The 21,610-nt window shown below is 44.3% G+C and overlaps 1 protein-coding gene across 1 annotated transcript in view; it reads right to left on the minus strand.

Annotated features, from left to right (window-relative positions):
* COL22A1 (collagen type XXII alpha 1 chain) overlaps window positions 1-21,610 on the minus strand; it is a 188,294-nt gene that overhangs the window by 74,571 nt on the left and 92,113 nt on the right. Inside the window, exons 13-21 of the mRNA XM_082235454.1 lie at window positions 19,415-19,468; window positions 17,863-17,916; window positions 16,785-16,838; window positions 8,904-8,957; window positions 8,181-8,225; window positions 6,318-6,371; window positions 3,220-3,273; window positions 2,496-2,531; window positions 1,952-1,981 (exon numbers count right to left, since the gene is read on the minus strand). Of these exons, the coding sequence (XP_082091580.1) occupies window positions 1,952-1,981; window positions 2,496-2,531; window positions 3,220-3,273; window positions 6,318-6,371; window positions 8,181-8,225; window positions 8,904-8,957; window positions 16,785-16,838; window positions 17,863-17,916; window positions 19,415-19,468 (435 nt within the window). The remainder of the gene's footprint in view (window positions 1-1,951; window positions 1,982-2,495; window positions 2,532-3,219; window positions 3,274-6,317; window positions 6,372-8,180; window positions 8,226-8,903; window positions 8,958-16,784; window positions 16,839-17,862; window positions 17,917-19,414; window positions 19,469-21,610) is intronic.

Raw genomic sequence — 21,610 nt, forward strand, 5'->3', positions numbered from 1 at the left:
TTGCTTTCTTCTGACTACAAGGAAACGGAAGGCTGACTTCCTGTTTAGACCTTCCCATTTCAGTGCCTAATTAAGGTAGATTTTTAAGTCCAATTCCTTTCTAATCGCCAGTTCTTATTTGAAGTCCAATTGTTCAATGTTTGAGTACTCACGGGTGATACTTTAGATGCCAAATTTTCCCAGGAAAAAGGCAGCGCTCTCCAGCAACGGCTGTGCGGCTTCGCTCCACAGAAATAGCAGTTGACTCACAGCACCACGCCACTTCCCCCTCTTCGCTTCAGAGCCCGTTAGTGGGTTCCTTTGCGGGTTGGGGGGCGCTAAAGGTGCCTGCCGAGTCCCACGGCCACAGGCTTCATCCGCCTGTGATTTCTGAAAGGGTCCCCGCTTCGCCACAGCGGAAAAGACCCGTTTCACGCGGAGCTGGTCCCTCCGGTTCAGAGGGAGTCCGCCATTGCCGATGGCGCCACGCCGGAAGTCCTGCTGGTGGTGCATTTAGCCTATGCCAACCTTCCAGACACCTCCTCCTTTCCCTCTACCTCCTGGAAAGCAGCAGTGACCCACTTGCCACAGGAAGCTAGCATAGTGGCCCACCCCTACCTCTGAATGGCAGCTCCATCATCCCTGACCATTGGCTGTGATGACTGGGGCTGATGAGAATTGGAGCCTGACCACAAGTGGAGGACCACAGTTTCCTCATTCCTGTGCTAAAGCCGTACTAAGAGATTTGTATGCTGGAAAGTAGTTGTTTGTTTAAACAAAGGGGTGACTCTCCATAATTTAAATTGGTCACGTTTCGGAAAAGTTGCTAAGGAATGGTGGACCAGCATTTGTTTCTCTCACATTTGAAGGTGTTTAGGGAAGCTTTTAATGTATGATGTGTTACTGTATTTTAATATTTTGTTTAAAGCTGCCCAGAGATGGGTGGGGTATAAATATATTGTTGATGCTATTATTATTATTATTATTATTATTATTATTATTATTATTATTATTATTATCATTATCATCATCATCATCATCATAACATACAATCTGATCCTAGAAGGGTCTTAAAGGTAAAGGTAAAGGACCCCTGTCAGTTAAGTCCAGTTGTGAACGACTCTGGGGTTGTGGCGCTCATCTTGCTTTACTGGCCGAGGGAGCCAACGTTTGTCCGCAGACAGTTTTTCTGGGTCATGTGGCCAGCATGACTAAGCCGCTTCTGATGAAACCAGAGCAGTGCAGCGTTTACCTTCCCGCCAGAGCAGTACCTATTTATCTACTTGCACTTTGACGTCCTTTCGAACTGCTAGGTTGGTAGGAGCTGGGGTCAAGCAACGGGAGCTCACCCCGCCACGGGGATTCGAACCACCAACCTTCTGATCGGCAAGCCCAAGGGGCTCAGTGGTTTAGACCACAGCGCCACCTGCCTCCCTTAGAAGGGTCTTACTTCCAGGTAAACCTGCCAAAGATTTCACCCACTATACTATTTTTCAGAGTACACCTTTATTTGCTTTGCTGGCTCTGAACCGCTGTAGGTCAAAAAAAGAGGGAACAGAAGAATATAAACTTTGTAGCAACAATTGAAACCGACTCCAGTGCATCGACAGCAAACCTCACTGAAGAGTGTCTCCTCCTCCACTCTCTGCTCTCCTCGGGTAATGAAAACAGACAAAGCAATTTCATTTCGGAGTTTTTGTGAACTAGCAACAACTGTGTGGGCTGGATGACTGCAACCCTTGGATAAAAGCTATTAGGGGGAAGATAAACAACTTGCCGGTATCTCCTATGATTCAAAATAAAGTTTATTCAGAGTGGAAAGGGTTCTGAACCACTGAGCCCAGATTTATTGGTTCTGCGGTTTGGGTTGACTTTATCATACTAACTTAGTCAGCACAATCATGCTTGAAAATTGGGATTTCTGGTTATTATGATTTTATTGACAGTGCAAAAATATTTAGAAAGACCTTACCTGCTCTCCTTTCAGACCTTCCATCTGCACCTGAAACAGAAGAAGATAAATATGTAGCACAAGGGAGAGGAGTCTGGGTTTCTGCCCTACTCTCTATCCCACAGGTGGGGAAACTTAGCTGAGCTCTGCAACCCCCCCCCCCCCCGAGATCTAGCTGGATGGAGTTATGCAGCCAAGCAGGCAACAAAAAGTGTAAAAACTCTGCTGCACTAAGATCATTGGAATGTAAGTCAACAGAGTACTGCAAAAATTACCTCACTCCCCAAGGGCCCACTGTATTTCCTTCCACCATCCAATCTGAAAATTTCACAGCGGGCAAGGATTTCATGCCTCTTTCCACAAAATTCTTCAGTATGGCATGTCCTTTACATTTCAACTTCAGGAAAATCGTTCACCAAGTATTCTATGAGAAAGCATTTCTAAGATCTGCTCAGGCATTAATGCCCAACATATATTAGCCTTTCTCGAGATCCTGAGCACCCATTCACAAGAACTTGTTTTGTCAACTGCCACAAAACATAGATCAAATGTTAGCAGCTCTTACCACTGAGCCAGGCTTCCCTGGAGGTCCTATTTCACCCTAGATGAGAAAGCAAATGAGGGGGGTGGGGACAATCCAGTTAAGTTTACAAAGTTAAGACACTGGCAAAGCTTTGTTTGATCTTCATCGAGCGTTTGCTCTGATTTGATTGTAGGGCAGTTTACACATCCTCCTATTCTGCATTAATTACCGTATTTTTCTTTTTACCATATAAGACGCCCCCACGTATAAGACGTATATTTTGTGGTTTTATATCTTGATTTTATTCTGTGAACTGCCCTGAGACCCCCAGGTATATAAATTCAGTAAATATTATTGTTATTTATTACGATTACTATTATTGTTACCTTTTCCTTTCTTCTTTCTTTCTGTTAGATTTGAAAATAGGAAATGGAGAGGGGGAGCATCTGATATATCATCAAAATTCTGATGTGCCATTCTGCAGCCTGTGAGGCTGTCACGCCAGTTCCTGACATTTCTTGAGCATAATGTAAGTTGGCATGTAAACAGCAGAGCCTTGTACAACCTGGCCAACTGATTTACATGGGACAGGGAAAGTGAGTAGGAATTGGGTATGACCAGGGCTGCATCAGGATTATAACACTGGGAATATTGTGAAATCCATCTTGAAGACAGGAGTTCTGAGTTTGTCCTACATTACGTCACAGGAATGTGATATGTAAGCAAGCACATCTCAGAGGCAAGATTTACACAGACAGCACCTCACCTTCTCTCCTCTGGGTCCCATGAGACCAGGTTGGCCTGGACTCCCTTGGATGCCCTGAAATCGAATGAGGCAACACTCAAAAGGTATTCGGATGCATGAAGAAGAAGAAGAAGAAGAGTTTGGATTTGATATCCCACTTTATCACTACCCGAAGGAGTCTCAAAGTGGCTAACATTCTCCTTTCCCTTCCTCTACCACAACAAACACTCTGTGAGGTGAGTGGGGCTGAGAGACTTCAGAAGAGTGTGACTTCAGAAGAGGTCACCCAGCAGCTGCATGTTGAGGAGCGGGGAAGCGAACCCCGTTCACCAGATTACGATTCTACCGCTCTTAACCACTACACCACACTGGCATGTGTTCCAAGCCAAAGTTTTTAGTGAATTTGTGATTCCAGGGATTGAATCTGGGATCCACTGAACCATGAATCACTTTAAGCTAACGCACAGCCACAATAATACACATGTTCATGCAGAAGTAAGTCCCAGGAAACATAATGGAACTTCGCGCCAGGTAACTATAGGGCAGCAGCTCTACTGTAATATAAAGGTATTGATCAAATGGAGTAAATACACACATTTTAAATATTTGGAGAACAATACGATGTGCCATGAAAGACCTAAGGCAGAAATTAAGAGGGGAAAGGATATGAAACACAAGTTGACAGTTTACCATTGGAAAATGAACCTAATTTACAACACACACACACACACACACACACACACACACACACATGGCAAGCATAGCTCTGTATGAATGCAACATATGAAGGATATGAAAAAAAAGGAGGAGGAAAGAACTTGAAATACAGTGCTGGAGAAAGATGCATCAATGGAGTTTAAGGAAAAGGAAGATAAACAGACATCATGGAGCAGCTGGCACATGGGTAGGCAAACTAAGGCCCGGGGGCCAGATCTGGCCCAATAGCCTTCTAAATCTGGCCCACGGACGGTCCAGGAATCAGTGTATTTTTACATGAGTAGAATGTGTGCTTTTATTTAAAATGCATCTCTGGGTTATTTGTGGGACATAGGAATTCGTTCTCCCCCCACCAAAAAAATAAAATAAATATATAGTCCGGCCCCCCACAAGGTTTGAGGGACAGAGGGCCAGTCCCTTGCTGAAAAAGTTTGCTGACCCCTGAGCTGGAATGTTGAGCAGGGGCAGAGAGCCATCCTTCCAAAGGCAGTATCCTTGCCATTTGCCTGGAAAATGTGATGGGGCAGCAAGGGAGTGGCAATGCCAGGTGTCAGACGGACTCCACCCAAGTGTGCTCTAACCTTGCTGGCAAAGCCACCGTTTGCCTTAGGGACGAGGTAGGGTTGCGGGCTTCACGGCCCCTCCACGTGCTCAGGGGGTGGGAGGCCAGCCCCTGCACGGTTGGGGGATTCCCGGCTGCGTCACCTCCTGGCCGGCCAATTGGGTCGTTCCGGGGGTGTGGCCTGCCCCTTAAAGGCAGGACACAGCTGGGGATCTCCCTCTTTGTGTGCTCACCAGCTGCTCCGGTCCCGTCCCCCCCGCCCTATAAGGTTTTTGTTCCTTGACCTTGCTATGGACCTCGGTTGGTTGCCATTGAGGGGCCTGGTAGGAATTTTTCCACTTGGCAAATTGGCACCTGCCACTTGGTTTTCACCTACCTCGTAGCAAATTGTCACAACTTTCAGGGTATTGGCGGTTAGGCATTGGAATAGTTCTGTAGATGGAAAGAGGGGAGGTAGCGCCATCACCTGCCCCGCACATTGAAGGGTAGTCCGTTAAAGGATTCTGGGGGGCATGGCCCTGTCCGAAGCCTAGGAAGGTTAGGGTCTAAGGCACGTTCCTGATCGGTGACCCTGGGGGAGCTCCTAGTTGATGTGTATCAGCAGGACTCCCCCGACTGGTGGTTAACCCTTCCTGGACTTCAAGCAGATGTGCTGGAGTCAGGTATAGTCAATTAGGTCCAATGCCTAAGCCAAAACCGCTCATCACCTGTAACCAATAAAGTTGCGGCCTTTTTTTAGCCCATTAACTTTAATAATTGTGTCATGTGTCATTATTTCTACCGGGGGGGGGTGGGTTGGGAACTTGCCACGCAACCATCCCCACACAATCCAGGTAATTGGCAGCAAAGCCACTGTTGGGAGGGTACTTTTTGCCACCGACCCCCCATGCCAGCTGCTTCTGGAGAGAATTATTGGTTATGGTTAGAAATGGACAGGATCCAGTTCTGACACAAATGTAGAATCTAGGCACGCTGTAATTTTTTTCTTGTTTTTTGTTTATGAAATTTTTTTTTGGGGGGGGGATATACATAATGAATTTGCCATAAGCTCACCATCGCCATTTAGATTTAGATAAATTTATTGTCATTGTCCGTATATACACAGTATACACAACAACGAAAATCAAACACCCACCCAAAGACCGGGTTCACATATACATTTGCACGTATCTCTGAACTCTCATCCTATTTAGACATAATCTATAAAACATAACATAATCCAGAATATAGCATGACCTATTAAAAACATAACATAACCTAAAACCTATCTCATTCCTTCCACTCCCTACTTACTAAACCTTGCCATCTAGTGTCCCATTTGCATAATGCACATAAAACACACTTAAAATGTTATATTTGCAGCTGTATAACTGAGTCCTAAAGGTGACGAAGAGGTTACACAGAAGGATAGAGCATATAATTATGGTAGCATATACTTTCCAATATTTTGTAAAAATAAGGGACTACTCCATGTTATAATTGAGGCTAGCCTGCAATGAAGAAGAGCTAACAAACAGAGAAACTGAAATATAAAACAAACTTAAATTGGGGGGGGGAGAGAGAGAGAGGATATATTTGGAGACGTGAAAAATATGTGCACAAATAGAAACAAGGGTGGAGGGTTTTCAAATACATATCTAGAAACAGATATCTGGTCTGTTATTTATTTAGTTGGGATAAGTGTAAACATTTACAGGATTGCACTGTGATGCAGACAGAAAATAGAGCAGGGGGGCTACATTTTGGGGGGTGAGCGGATGATTTCAGGATGCAAGTTCTTCTCTAAATTCACAACTAATTCTAGAAAATGGTTTTGTACCACTTTGAATTGTCCACATACCTGCTTCCCATCCACACCAGGCTTTCCGGGGAAACCATCGAGACCTGGTTCTCCCTAAGCAAAGAAATAGGAATGAAGACTTGAGCGTTGGACATACATCCTGGGCCATCACATCAGTTCTGAACCTGAGAGCATTTCCACCCTGGATCTTAGCTATGCTGCAGCGACAGAGCTGGAACCACAAGTCTTTAGTCCAGTCAGGTTTATGTGGCTTGAGGAACCAATACTAACCTGCTTGGTTCTATGTAAGTTGCATTTCACAGTCTGTGCAACATGCCTTTATGAATAGTGACATCAGATTCCTGCAGCCTCGTCTCAACTCTGGCCTGTCTTTAACTATATCACTCCCTCTTTGGTTCTCATCTACCCATCCTTGGATAAAATAATAATAATAATAATAATAATAATAATAATAATAATAATAATAATAATAATAATAATAATTTATACCCTGTCCATCTGGCTGGGTTTCACCAGCCACTTTGGGTGGCTCCCAACAGAATAATATTAATAATAATAAAGCGATAAAACATCAAACATTAAAAACTTCCCTAAACAGGGCTGCCTTCAGATGTCTTTTAAAGATAGGATAGCTACTTATTTCCTTCACATCTGAAGGGAGGGTGTTCCACAGGGTGGGTGCCACTACCGAGAAGGCCCTCTGCCTGGTTCCCTGTAACCTCACTTCTCGCAGTGAGGGAACTGCCAGAAGGCCCTCGGCGCTGGACCTCAGTGTATCCAACAACCTGGTCATGATGAGAGCTTAGGATGCAGCAGATCTCCAACTCTGCTGGCTGATGCCTGAAACAGCCTGGACCAGTCTGTGATAAGTCCCCTACCCATACTCAGCCAGTGATACACCGGCATAACTTGGGTTGGCCCAACCATGAGGTGGGGTGAAGATCTTGAGGTGGTGCCCCTCCAGATGCCCAACACCTCACCACTGGCAGAGAAGTGGTGCTGGTTTCTGGCAAGATCTCTCACACAGCATGAGAGATCTAGCTGGAGATCAGCGAGATCTCACCAATAATCAGCACCAATGCCAGCGGTGCTTCTCCAGCAGGAGGTGGCAAAGGGGGACTCACCATCACTTTTCTGAGGGCATGGTAGGCGTGGGAACCCAAGCCAATTCAGCTTGGTCACATGGCCTAGCAAACCAGTGTAGAACACTAGTTGAAAGGCTTAGTTTCCCCTTTTCAAGCTTAGACAAAGTAGCAGTATTTGTTCTACTGCTTAATTATGTTTTGATCTGGTATAACTTTACGGTGGCTTAACTTACACTGGCTTGCTTTATGCCCTCTTTTTGTGCATAGGATTGCCATATCCTTCAACATTTATCCAATGAAAATAGGGACGTTCCATTCCATAATAGTAATTTTACCAATTACACCCCACATATCTTACTGGGTTGCCCCAGCCACTCTGGGCAACTTCTAACACGTATAAAAACATAATAAAATATTACACTTTTTTAAAAAAAATATCTCCCCTATACTGAATTGCCTCCAGATGGCTTGGGGTTCGGATAACTCCATGCCCTCCAACACTTCTCCAGTGAAAATAGAGACACCCTAAGGAAAAGTGGGGCATTCTAGGATCAAATCGGAAACTGGGATGGCTTCTCTAAATCAGGGACATACCTAGATGATAGGGACACTAGGAAGGTCTGGATTGCTCCCTCAGATCTAGCAATCTAACGAGTAACCTTTTTTGCATTTAGAGGCCCCTTATAATCTGAGGCCCTAAACTGTGCATACATTTACCCTCGATTTCCCAGTTCTTTCTTGCATTCATTTTTGAGGAAGAATGTTCAACACTTCCACTCAGATTGTTGACAAGTTATCTGACGCACACGATCCATACCTTGTCTCCCCGGGGTCCCTTTTCGCCTCTTTCTCCCTGCAGGCCCTGAAAAAGTGGGGAAGAAAAAAGATTTTGTAACGTTCCCTCCACTACCCAGAGTGAAACTTGGATGAGTCACCGATGTGCTAGCAATTTGTACCCAGTGACTCATTACGGGCTGCAGCTCCTGTGCCAAGGAAATGCTGATTTAGTGCTCTGCCTACTAAGCAGTTGTCTATAATATACCAATAATGTTATTCCCACAAACCGCCTTTGCATATGCTAATTGGCCTTGGACTTGGAGTACTCAATGAGCTGATCAGCCATCCATTGGGATTGTTGAGCTGTTCTGAGACCTAAAAGGAATGATTGCAAAGTCTTTATAACCAAGATAATGAGGACGGGGAAAACTGAATGACCTTCTCCAGTGAAATGTGCATCTGTAGCTGAAGGAAAGCAAGGGAAGCTTTCAACAAGTGAACGGTGAACTTTTAACTGGTGGAAAGTATTGCTAAAGATAAAATAACCAAGCGTATAACTAAGCCTTGCCAAAGCAGAGCTATCTATGTGCAGAAATGTTGACAACTGTCCTTTTGTGCTGGCAAGGCCACATTTGAGTATCAGGCAACCATTTACCACATGAATGGGTTTTACAAATCACGCCGAACACTCATAGGAACACTCAAAGGCTTATTTATGGAACATTGGGCAGGTTAAGTATTAAATAATAAAATCACAGCTTACTGGTGCTCCCACGTATCCTTGGCGTCCTGGGGGGCCTGGCTGACCATCTGACCCCTGATGAGAAATATATAGAAAGAAACAAAGATCAGGACTGTTGCAGAATAAATCTAAGGCAACTTGCGTACTGGTGAAAATAATGAATTTGCATCATCTTCTCTGACTGTGATCACAGTAGTCAAACTTATTAGAAGGGCAATACCATAATAATAATAATAATAATAATAATAATAATAATAATAATAAATTTTATTTATATCCCGCCCTCCCCAGCCGAAGCCGGGCTCAGGGCGGCTAACAACAATAAAAATAGTTCAACATTCTAAAACATTCATTATAACATTAATTAAATCAAATTAAAATCAAATTAATGGCAACCATCAAGCAAATTTTTGTGCAGATTGCCAGAGGAGGGGGTCAGGCTGCGCCCTGACAAAAGGCCTGGTGGAACAGCTCTGTCTTGCAGGCCCTGCGGAAGGATGCCAGGTCCTGCAGGGCTCTAGTCTCTTGTGACAGAGCGTTCCACCAGATTGGAGCCGCGGCCGAGAAGGCCCTGGCTCTAGTTGAGGCCAGCCTAACCTCTCTGAGGCCTGGGATCTTTAGGGTGTTTTTATTTGCAGACCGTAAATTTCTCTGTGGGACATACCAGGAGAGGCGGTCCCGTAGGTACGAGGGTCCTAGGCCGTATAGGGCTTTAAAGGTTAAAACCAGCACCTTAAACCTGATCCTGTACTCCACCGGGAGCCAGTGCAGCTGGTATAGCACCGGATGGATATGATCCCGCAGCGAAGACCCCATAAGGAGTCTCGCCGCGGCATTCTGCACCTGCTGGAGTTTCTGGGTCAGTCTCAAGGGCAGCCCCACGTAGAGCGAGTTACAATAATCCAGTCTGGAGGTGACCGTCGCATGGATCACAGTGGCTAGGTCAGGGCGAGAGAGATAAGGAGCCAACTGCTTAGCTTGGCGGAGATGGAAAAATGCCGCCTTTGTTATAGCTGTAATCTGCGCCTCCATGGAAAGGGAGGTGTCGAAGATTACACCCAAACTCTTAACGGACGGTGCTGGCACTAATTGCACCCCCGCAAGAGATGGGAGTTGCCCCCTCGATCCCATATCGTCCCGCCCCAGCCAGAGGATCCAGTGAGCAAAAGCATCTCTCTGCTGTTCCTGAAAAAAAAAAAACCAACCTGCTTGAATCTTAAAACAGACTGGAGAGGAAGGATGGGAATTGACATTGATGAATCCCATATCTTCAGAATACATCTCTGGATCATCACCTAACACGTAAGGGTCAGTTCACATAATAGTGGAGTACTGCCTTCTTTATCCTTGTGACTGTATCCTTCATTGTGGCAACCACATGTCCAAATTTTAAGCTTGAAATAGCCATTTACACAGGCAAAACTACACACTGAGCAGGGTACACCAGCCTTCTGGGCCAGTAGACATACTGAGACTGTGTCATGGGCGCCAGTCAAAAACTGGCTGCTGTGGGGGATGTCACAAAATGAATTTTGTGGGGGCATGGCATAACCTGCCATGGGGACCTGGCGTTGTTGAGACTTTGAGTTTGTGCAGCTTTAGGAGTAGACAATTAGTGGGTTGGCAACAAGCCAACTTAAACAGAGTATGTGAGAGAGTCTGCTTGGAGACAGGGAAGCCTAGCAAGAGGTGGTGATTGGATAAGTTCTTCATAGAATCATAGAATCATAGAGTTGGAATAGACCACAAGGGCTATCGAGTCCAACCCCCTGCCAAGCAGGAAACACCATCAGAGCACTCCTGACATATGGTTGTCAAGCCTCTGCTTAAAGACCTCCAAAGTAGGAGACTCCACCACACGCCTTGGCAGCAAATTCCACTGTCAAACAGCTCTTACTGTCAGGAAGTTCTTCCTAATGTTTAGGTGGAATCTCCTTTCTTGTAGTTTGGATCCATTGCTCCGTGTCCGCTTCTCTGGAGCAGCAGAAAACAACCTTTCTCCTTCCTCTATATGACATCCTTTTATATATTTGAACATGGCTATCATATCACCCCTTAACCTCCTCTTCTCCAGGCTAGACATGCCCAGCTCCCTTAACCGTTCCTCATAAGGCATCATTTCCAGGCCTTTGACCATTTTGGTTGCCCTCCTCTGGACACGTTCCAGTTTGTCAGTGTCCTTCTTGAACTGTGGTGCCCAGAACTGGACACAGTACTCCAGGTGAGGTCTGACCAGAGCAGAATACAGTGGCACTATTACTTCCCTTGATCTAGATGCTATACTCCTATTGATGCAGCCCAGAATTGCATTGGCTTTTTTAGCTGCCACGTCACACTGTTGGCTCATGTCAAGTTTGTGGTCAACCAAGACTCCTAGATCCTTTTCACATGTACTGCTCTCAAGCCAGGTGTCACCCATCTTGTATTTGTGCCTCTCATTTTTTTTTGCCCAAGTGCAATACTTTACATTTCTCCCTGTTAAAATTCATCTTGTTTGTTTTGGCCCAGTTCTCTAGTCTGTCAAGGTCATTTTGAAGTGTGATCCTGTCCTCTCGGGTGTTCGCCACCCCTCCCAGTTTGGTGTCATCTGCAAATTTGATCAGGATGCCCTTGAGTCCATCATCCAAGTCGTTGATAAAGATGTTGAATAAGACCGAGCCCAAGACAGAACCCTGTGGCACCCCACTAGTCACTCTTCTCCAGGATGAAGAGGAACCATTGATGAGCACACTTTGGGTTCGGTCAGTCAGCCAGTTACAAATCCACCGAGTGGTAGCATAGTCAAGACCGCATTTTACCAGCTTCTTTACAAGAATATCATGGGGCACCTTGTCAAATGCCTTGCTGAAATCAAGGTAGGCTACATCCACTGCGTTCCCTTCATCTACCAGGCTTGTAATTCTGTCAAAAAACGAGATCAGGTTAGTCTGACATGACTTATTTTTCCAAAATCCATGCTGACTATTGGTGATCACAGCATTCCTTTCTAGGAGCTCACAGACTGTTTGCTTAATGATCTGCTCCAGAATCTTCCCTGGTATTGATGTCAGACTGACTGGGCGGTAATTATTTGGGTCCTCTCTTTTCCCCTTTTTGAAAATAGGGACAACATTTGCCCTCCTCCAGTCTGCCAGGACTTCGCCTGTTCTCCAGGAATTCTCAAAGATGACTGCCAGTGGTTCTGAGATCACATCTGCCAGTTCTTTTAATACTCTTGGATACAGTTCATCTGGCCCTGGAGACTTGAATACATCTAAACTAGCCAAGTATTCTTGTACTATCTCCTTAGTTATTCTGGGCTGTGTTTCCTTTGCTGAATCATTTGCTTCAAATTCTTCAGGTTGGGCATTGTTTTCTTTATCGGAGAAGACTGAGGCAAAGAAGGCATTGAGGAGTCAGCCCTATCTGTGTCCCCTGTTTGCATTTTACCATCTTCTCCTCTGAGTGACCCCACTATTTCTTTAGCTTTTCTGACTTTGTGTCTACACGTGCTACACAATAGCATAGTGGCAAAATGACTGTTTCTGTTTCAATGCAAGAGTACAGGGCAGGCTTTTCAGCAATGACAGCAGGCAGGACCGTCTCAAAATATTTTGCTGCCAGAGATGAAACAATTGCTTCTAACTGCTCTTCAGAGCTCTGAAGCAGGATGAAAGCTTTTCTGACTTTGTGTCTACATGTGCTGGCTATTTGTTTGTATTCCTCTTTGGTGGTTTCCCCCCTTTTCCATTTTTTGTACACATCCTTTTTTAATCTTAACTCAGTTAAAAGTTCTTTAGATAGCCACCCTGGCTTCTTTAGGCACCTTCCATGTTTCCGTCTCATTGGTATTGCCTGACGTTGTGCTTTTACTATCTCCCTCTTAACAAACTCCCAGCCATCATGAACTCCCTTTCCTTTTAGTATTACTGTCCATGGGATCTCACCCAGCACTTCCCTAAGTTTTATGAAGTCGGCTTTCTTAAAGTCAAGAAATTGAATCCTAGTATACTTGGCTGCTCCTTTCCGCTGTATAGTAAACTTCAGAAGAGCATGATCACTCGCGCCTAATGATCCTTCCACTTCTACCCCACTAACCAGGTCATCAACATTGGTTAGGACCAGATCTAAAATGGCTGTTCCTCTTGTTGCTTCTCCCACTTTCTGGACAATGAAGTTGTCTGCAAGGCCAGTGAGGAATCTGTTTGACCTTATGCTCTTGGCTGAGTTTAACATCCAACAAATATCCGGGTAATTGAAGTCCCCCATTACTACTATCTCCCTTCCTTTTGCATGCTTGGCCATCTGTTCCAGGAAGGCATCATCTATGTCCTCCGTTTGGCTTGGGGATCTATAGTAAACTCCCACAATGGGGTCTCTGTTATTCTTCTCTCCCTTAATTTTGACCCAAATGCTCTCACTTTGGCTTTGAGGTTCTAAATCTTGGATCTCTTCACAGGTATACACATCCCTGACATATAACGCCACTCCTCCTCCTTTCTTGTCTGGCCTGTTTCTCTGAAATAGATTGTATCCCTCCATTATTACATTCCAATCGTGGGACTTATCCCACCAGTTTTCAGTGATGCTTATTATGTCATATTTAGTTTGCTGTACCAAGAGCTGAAGCTCATCTTGTTTATTTCCCATGCTTTGTGCATTAGTGTACAGACATTGAAGTCCATTAATCATTCCCCCGTGTCTCTTATTTAAGGATTTTTTCCTCCCACCACTAGGTCTGCGTGCTGTTTGCTCCATTTGGTCTATGACATTTGGATGATCATCTTCATCAATTGATAGACTCCTACCTTCAGGAGCACTGTCTCCCTCCCCCACATTAGTCAGTTTAAAGCCCTCCTGATGAGGTTTCTGAGATTTTTGGCAAAAACATTCCTCCCAACCGTTGTGAGGTGCAGCCCATCACTTGCCAGAAGTCCATCTTCAAGAAACTGCAGTCCGTGATCTAAGAATCCAAACCGTTCCTGTTTACACCATTTGCGAAGCCAGCTGTTCACTTCCACTATTTTCCCCTCTCTCCCTGGGCCACATCGTTCAACTGGGAGGACAGATGAGATGACAATTTGTGCATTTAATTGCTTCAATTTCCTGCCCAGAGCCTCGTAGTCTCTTTTGATCTTCTGGAGGCTATTGCTTGCAGTGTCATTGGTTCCCACATGAACCAAGAGGAAGGGGTATTTGTCAGTGGGTTTTATGATTCCTTGCATCTTGGATCTTAGCCCCGGGGAGACAGCACACTTCCCGAGACATCTTGTCAGGCCCACAGATCACTGCTTCTGTTCCCCTCAGTAGGGAATCCCCTATCACCACTACACGCCTCCTCTTAGGTTTGGTCGGGGTTCTTCCGTGAGCTGTCCGTTCCAAGGTCGCCTGCACATTCCCTGAGGACTGACTTTGCTGCTCGTCTTCATATACCTGATCGACTGTAATGAGGGAGAGATCCTCAAATGGAGTCTGCTCTTCGTCTTCCATACTAGGGGAGAGGACTTCAAAGTGATTGTGTATTTCTAAACAATCAGAGCGAACCCTGGGCCTCCTACTTCTTTGAGTCACGTTTCTCCATATATCTGGCACCTGTGTTGGTGAACTAGCCTCCTTCTCAGGGGTGTCCCCTGTCTCCTCCTTGGTGGAGACGGTGTTCTCTGTTGCTTCCAAGAAGAGCTCCAGCTCTCTAATTCTTTGGAGCGTAGCTACACGTTCCTCCAGTTGCTGGACTTTGTCTTCTAAGAAGGCAATTAACATACAGTTGCTGCAGGTAAAGCTGCCTGCAACCTTTGGCAAGATGGCAAACATTGCGCAGGAACCACAGGCGACTGCAGCTGTTCCCTCACCCTCCATCTTGAAAACTTGTCGTTGGGGGTTCCTTATATAACTTCCTTATATAACTTCCTTATATAACTTCTTTATATAACTTCCTTATAAGCAGTACGACACAGCAGTTTGTTGTTGGAGTGTTGAGTTTGGAATAGGAGTTTGAATCTTGTCTGTGTATATAGTAACCTGTACAAAGCTGCGCTTTACTCTGCTGTACATAATAAACTAACTAACTAAAAAAAGAAATTGGGAAAGGAGTACGACAAGGCTGTATATTGTCTCCCTGCTTATTTAACTTATATGCAGAATTCATCATGCAAAAGGCTGAGCAGAATGAATCCCTAGCCGGAATTAAGATTGCCGGAAGAAATATCAACAACCGCAGATATGCAGATGACACAGCCTTGATGGCAAAAAGTGAGGACGAATCAAAGAACTTTTTATTGAGGGTGAAAGAGGAGAGCACAAAATATGGTCAGAAACTCAACATCAAAAAAACGAAGATCATGGCCACTGGGCCCATCACCTCCTGGCAAATAGAAGGGGAAGAAATGGAGGCAGTGAGAGATTTTACTTTCTTGGGCTCTATGATCACTGCAGATGGTGAAAGCAGCCATGAAATTAAAAGATGCCTGCTTCTTGGGAGAAAAGCAATGACAAACCTAGACAGCATCTTAAAAAGTAGAGACATCACCTTTCCAACAAAGGTCTGTATAGTAAAAACTATGATTTTCCCAGTAGTGATGTATAGAAGTGAAAGCTGGACCATAAAGAAGGCTGATCGCTGAAGAATTGATGCGTTTGAATTCTGCTGCTGGAGGAGACTCTTAAGAGTCCCATGGACTGCAAGAAGATCAAACTTATCCATTCTCCAGGAAATCAGCCCTGAGTGTTCACTGGAAGGACAGATCGTGAAGCTGAGGCTGCAATACTTTGGCCACCTCATGAGAAGAGAAGACTCCCTGGAAAAGACCCTGATGTTGGGAAAGATGGAGGGCACAAGGAGAAGGGGATGACAGAGGACCAGATGGTTGGACAGTGTTCTTTAAGCTAAGCATGAGTTTGACCAAACTGCGGGAAGCAGTGGAAGACAGAAGTGCCTGGCGTGCTCTGGTCCATGCGGTCACGAAGAGTCGGACACAACTAAACAACAACAACTTAAAAAATCAAGTTACTTGTCAGCAAATTCTGTTCCTGTTCTTCGTCCTGGAATTTACTGATTTGGCAGCTGGTAGCAAGAGTTATGGTTGAGGCCCATCAACAGACATAGCACAAAATGGTTGTCATTGGGGGGATGAGTAGTAAAAGAGACAAAAGCACAAGATGGGGTGGGTATGTCTGTCATTAATGAGGTGGGCACAAACATCAATCACTACCACACTCATTTGTGGAGAGAAACCCTTTGCACCTCTCCTCTGTTCAGGAGGGTGAGTGTTCCTGGCATCCAATGAAATGTGGGCATGCTTAAGGTGAGACCAAGCTAGTGCAAACAGAAACTGAACAGGAAGAGCAAACAGTAACAACAACCACAACAACCACAACAACCACAACAACTTTCTTTGTACCCCAACCATCTGACTGGGTTGCCCCAGACACTCTGGGTAGCTTCCAACATATATAAAAACATAAAACAGTACACCTTAAAAAGCTTCCCTATACAGGGATGCCGTCAGATGTCTTCTAAAGGTTATATAGTTACTCATTTCCTTGATATCTGATGGGACAGGAACAACACTTTATGTACCCACACATAGAACGCTGGGTAAGGGGTGAGCTTGGGGAGGGTTAGAAAGTTAGGTTAAGGAAAAGGATGAGATGAGATGAGGAATTGCCTTTGAGTTTTGTATGCAGCTAAGATCTCTCCCTCCCCCCCCCATTAAAGGTCTGTATACATAATGGAAATTAGGAAGGGAAAAAACAATAGTGGGTGTGGGTGAGAGAAGCCCAACTGGAAGTGTGGTACTTGTTCTTTTGCAGAAGTTGGAAGGCACCCTAAGTATAAGGGTGGGCTCTCATAACGAATCATTCAATCAATCATTTGTAAAGGTGCCCTTAATTTCATTCATGATCCTCTTTGATCCCTCTGCTCACCTTCAATCCTGGTGGTCCGGGGAGGCCAACTGCTCCAGGAAGTCCAGGTTCTCCCTCAAAAGAGAAAGCATAGCATGTTTGTTGCAAAAAAACCTACACATTTTATAAATTGTTGAATGCTGAAAGCAAAGCATGAGGATTTAATATTTACTGAAACTGGAATGTCGTTCATCTACTCAGGTCTCCTGCCTCTGACTTGCAAGCTCTCCAATGATCTGAGATATATTTCCAATTCTTGATGCGACAAGATCCTTTGACTTAGTGATAAGGAACCTCAAGCATAGAGCCAAATGCACCTCTCTGAGTCCCTTCATATGGCCAGACTACATCCCCCCCCACTGCCCTTCCATTGCACCCTCCTTTAATCTTTTTGCTTAGCTTGAATGTGACCTTGATCTATTACACTGTTTCTCAAACTTGGGTCTCTAGCTGTTTTTGGACTACAACTTCCATCATTCCTAGTTAGCAATACCAGTGGTCAGGGGTGTTGGGAATTGTAGTCCAAAAACATCTGGAGATCCAAGTCTGAGAAGCACTGATCTATTGCTTGCTTGCCTGGATGATGATGAAGTGTGTTTGTGTGTGTGGAGAGAGAGAGAGAGAGAGAGAGAGAGAGAGAGAGAGAGAGAGACTAGCCTACTGTTCAAAAGTAAAAATCACATTTGTTGCTCCAGTTACAACGTACGTAGATGCCATCTGAGCTTAAGTCCCTCAAATTGTTGGTTGCCAAACTTGTGCCTGGAGTGAAATAAACACCTGAGCTTTCCATAGTTGATTCCCCCACCTCCCACAATACACTTTGTTAAGTCTCCAGTATTTCTAACAACCCTCTAATGAACATCAACACACATTCTTCCTCGGAGCATCCAAGAGCAGTTAATCCATATGACGTCTGTCTGCTGCCTTGGCTCAAAGAGAGGCCTGCTGAGGTTATTAACCTGCTGTCATTTGTTTCGGATGCATTCAAAATGGCAACACTAATCCCCAAGACATGCTCCACTCAATGCACATTGATTTGTAGCATCTGGCTTATGATATAAAGAAAAGGAGATTACAAGAGAGGAAGAGAAAAGCTTACAGACTCTCCTTTGGCACCATCTCTCCCTGGGATGCCAGGTGCGCCGAGGGAGCCCTGAAATAATAAGAATTAACATAAATGCATTAATGGGCAAGCATCATCAGCATCAAATTAGCACCAGCTGAAAGCAGAAGCACATGAATAATGTACATTGGCAGGTCTAATCATTTGCACCACAAGTGAAATTAATGCGAGGTCTCAGAGGGGACTCGTTGCCCAACCCCAACCCCCAAACCAAATTTCTGGTATTAAGCACTGTATTTATTAACAGCTAAGTGTCTGCCAGAGTGACAAGGGGGTGCTGTCCCAGTGGCCTGGATAGGCAAGAGACACCCTCCCTTTTCTGTCTCATCCGCAGCCAAGTCTAGACAAAACCACATCATATTGGACTGTTGCACTCTAGATTCCAGGTGGCAAATTGAATTGCAGAGGAGTAGGAGAACGCCACTCTTCATACCTGAACAAGAGGACATGAGACCCACAAACTGCTATTGCTCCTCTCCAAATTACTCTCATCTAACTGGCTGTGCAATAAACTATATTGTTAGTTTATTGCAGGTTTGCCTGATGAGCAAGCTGAAATAAACCAGCAGTATAGTATACAAACAACTACGATATTTAGGACATGTTGGAAGAAAGCTGAGTTGAAGCCCTTCTGCCTACAGCCTCAGAAGAGAAACTTCTGGCAACAAAGCTGTTATATTAAATAGCTATTTGGAAAAATTAAGATGCATGGGCAGTGATGATATGCACCATAATTGGCTGTGTCCATGTGACGCCTCATTAAGAACTTTCAATTTGGACTATGTGGTTATGTTAGCTGCTTAAGTTAGGAAGCGTATTTAGAAATGTTGCATCCATAGCATATAATTCACATTACAAAAAAAAAATAACAATCATCTTCCACCAGTTATTGCAATATTGGATGAGGCTGGGGAAGATATGTTTGAGTGGAGTGGAAAGTTCATTTTTCTTTACGACATGCTCAGTTCTAGAAGCTTCAAACTACATCCTCTGAATTTGCAGAAGGGCAATGCAAAAGGGGATAATTACTGCACAACTTATTTATGGGGGCATGGCTGGAACTTAAGTTCTTTTGTCACTGTGTACTGCATTGGACCATCTGTAATTTGCCAAGAAAGAAACTGCTTGGAAAGCTGTTAACTTAGGTCAGGGGAGTCAATAAGAATGATAAGATTCAGGGTTTAATTTCCATTACATTTGTAGGGGCCAGATTCATTGCCCAGGTGCAGAAAGTCTAGAAAGGTCTCCTGGAGGTTCAAGGGATAGATGCCAAGTTGATGATGTGTACTAGGATTCACTGTTGTTGCTTTGCGTTGTGCTTTGTGCCGTGTTATTTGTGGTGTTTTAGGGATTGTTGTGCTGCTAAAATCTGTGTGGCTGACCATTAAGCTGAACAGCAGAAGATCTTTAGGAAAAGTCCTTTACAAAGTCCAACTTTTATTAGTTCACATGTATCAATCCACCACTTGTGTAGCTGGAAATTCCTGGCAGATATTTCATTCTCTCCCTGTTTTGAATAGATTGTTACCTTTTCTCCTCTTTCACCCATCAGCCCAGGTAATCCTTGGGCTCCTCTTTCACCCTAGAATGATAAAACGCAGTGGGTTAAAAAGGCTTCATAATACAAATAAAACACAATCCTAAAATTCACTGAAGGGATGAGCTAGTCGAAACCCACAAGTGGACTGGACTGTTTTAAAGCTTGGAATCTACAAATTGGGATACCATTCTGGAAGGAAAGCTACAAACCTCAGGGTGGTGAATTTTATGCTTATACCGAATTTTGCACTTATGAACCAAAGAGGATACAGTGAACCAAGAGCATTCAGACCAAGAGCATTTCTCTCACATCCCTTTCTGATGAACCTACCCCGACTACCAGGATCCCAATTTGCATGAAGACCCTCACACTATTTACTTTAAAAAGAAACTCATTCTCACAACTGCTAATTGCATAAATAGTGTCAAGTCCGCCACTCTGTTACAAACCCATTATTTGGGCCATCCTTTAAGATTTCATCCTTTAAGAGAAGCATGAAAAGCACAGGATGTCTTGGGAACGAAGGAAGAGTCAGTTACTGAGTGACAGAGCACTCTGGCAAAGGAGACCTCCCAGGAGTTCTCAGATAACACAGCTTTGTTATTGAGGCCATTAAAGGCTACAGGAAGGTAATTGCTCTCGCTTATGGTTGCCAGCTTCAGCATCAGTGAAAGTCTCTTGGGCCTTTCAGAGCTGAGCCAAAGTGAGAGTTTTGGCAGGGGCTCCGAGCAGCATGATAGAAGGAGTCATTGCACCTGTTAATCTTCTCCCTTCAATACTGTCTCTCCACTCGAAATCAAGGTGCAAGACCTATCCTTTTGCAAAACATCAGTAGCTTTCTCCCACGTCAACTGTTGCTTGAAGCCATTCACTTCTGGAGTAGCTTCTGTTCCTCTTCACTTTGTCCCCTGGCTGAGAAGAAAATTGTAGCCTACCCCGTTTTCCTTGGCAGAGCATTTGAAGAGGCATTCTACTAAATTATCTGTTTGACCTAGGAGGACAGAAGATGTTGCACTCTAACCTGTATCATTCACATTCTTCCCTCTGCACAGAATCACCTGACGACCTAAGCTACCCTCCTGTTCACACGAGGAAGAAAAGTTCATTCCAGTGCAGAAATAGGTCTCTACTATGTGGCAATACACCAGCCATACTGAAATCATAGGTAGAACTCTGCTTGATCAGACCAGGGGCACAGCTATTCCAGCATCCGATTCTCAATGTGACCAAAGAGATGCCAATCTGAACACTCTCCCCACATGATTTACAGCAACCAATATTCAAAGGCATCCTGATTTCAGCAGTGGAGATAGAACTTAGCCATTGTGTTTAATAGCCATTGATGGCTTTACCTTCTATAAATGTGTCCAATGCTCTTTTAATGCCTTCTAATTTGGCGGCCATCAGTGCATCACATGTGAATGAATTCCATACCTTACCTATGTCAGGTGTTCACAACTTCTGGACCATCAAGCTCAACCAATATACTGAGAGTCACAAGAGTCAAGATAAATTTCTTGCTTTGCTGTGCGGGGCCACAAATATGGAGTCACAATACACAAGGAGCAGGTTATGCTCAACCCAATGGGTCACAAGTTATTAAAGCATTGTGTTCCAATATTTCCCCAAACGTTTCCCCACTTGATCTTAGCCAAAAGGCCGAGAAGCGATCAAACGTTTCCCCCCTCTATTTGTCCCCTCTCTCTTTTGCCCTCTTAAGTTTGTCTTCTTTAACTATGTTAATGACCAAAACCAAGACCTCCATATACCAACCACTGAATAGTCTCAGTGGAGAGGTTGCGTTAAGTAATATGTTTGAATGTCGAATACCTAAGTGTATGTCTAGATACAATGGATAAAACAATCACCATTAGCTGTACTGCCGTATAAGCATTTTTAATGGCAATTGAGTTTGTATTTGTTTTTTTTTAAAAAAAAAACAAATAAATTTGTTTTAAACATGTTATTAATGTGTATTCAGAGCTCAGCTGCTCTAGAAGTTAAATCTCAGAGTGGACCGTGACTGCATCATCTCAAAAGTCAATGCATGAACACCTACAATAAGTCACCATGTAGCACCATTGTTAATGGGCTTTCCATTGGCATCCAGTTGGACACTGTGAGAACAGGACTAGATGGGTATTTGGGTCTGATTCAGGAGGGGTTTTCTTACACGCTTATGCA

This window comes from Podarcis vaucheri (assembly GCF_965113315.1).
Source record: "Podarcis vaucheri genome assembly, chromosome: 8".
Classification (NCBI taxonomy): Eukaryota; Metazoa; Chordata; class Lepidosauria; order Squamata; family Lacertidae; genus Podarcis; species Podarcis vaucheri.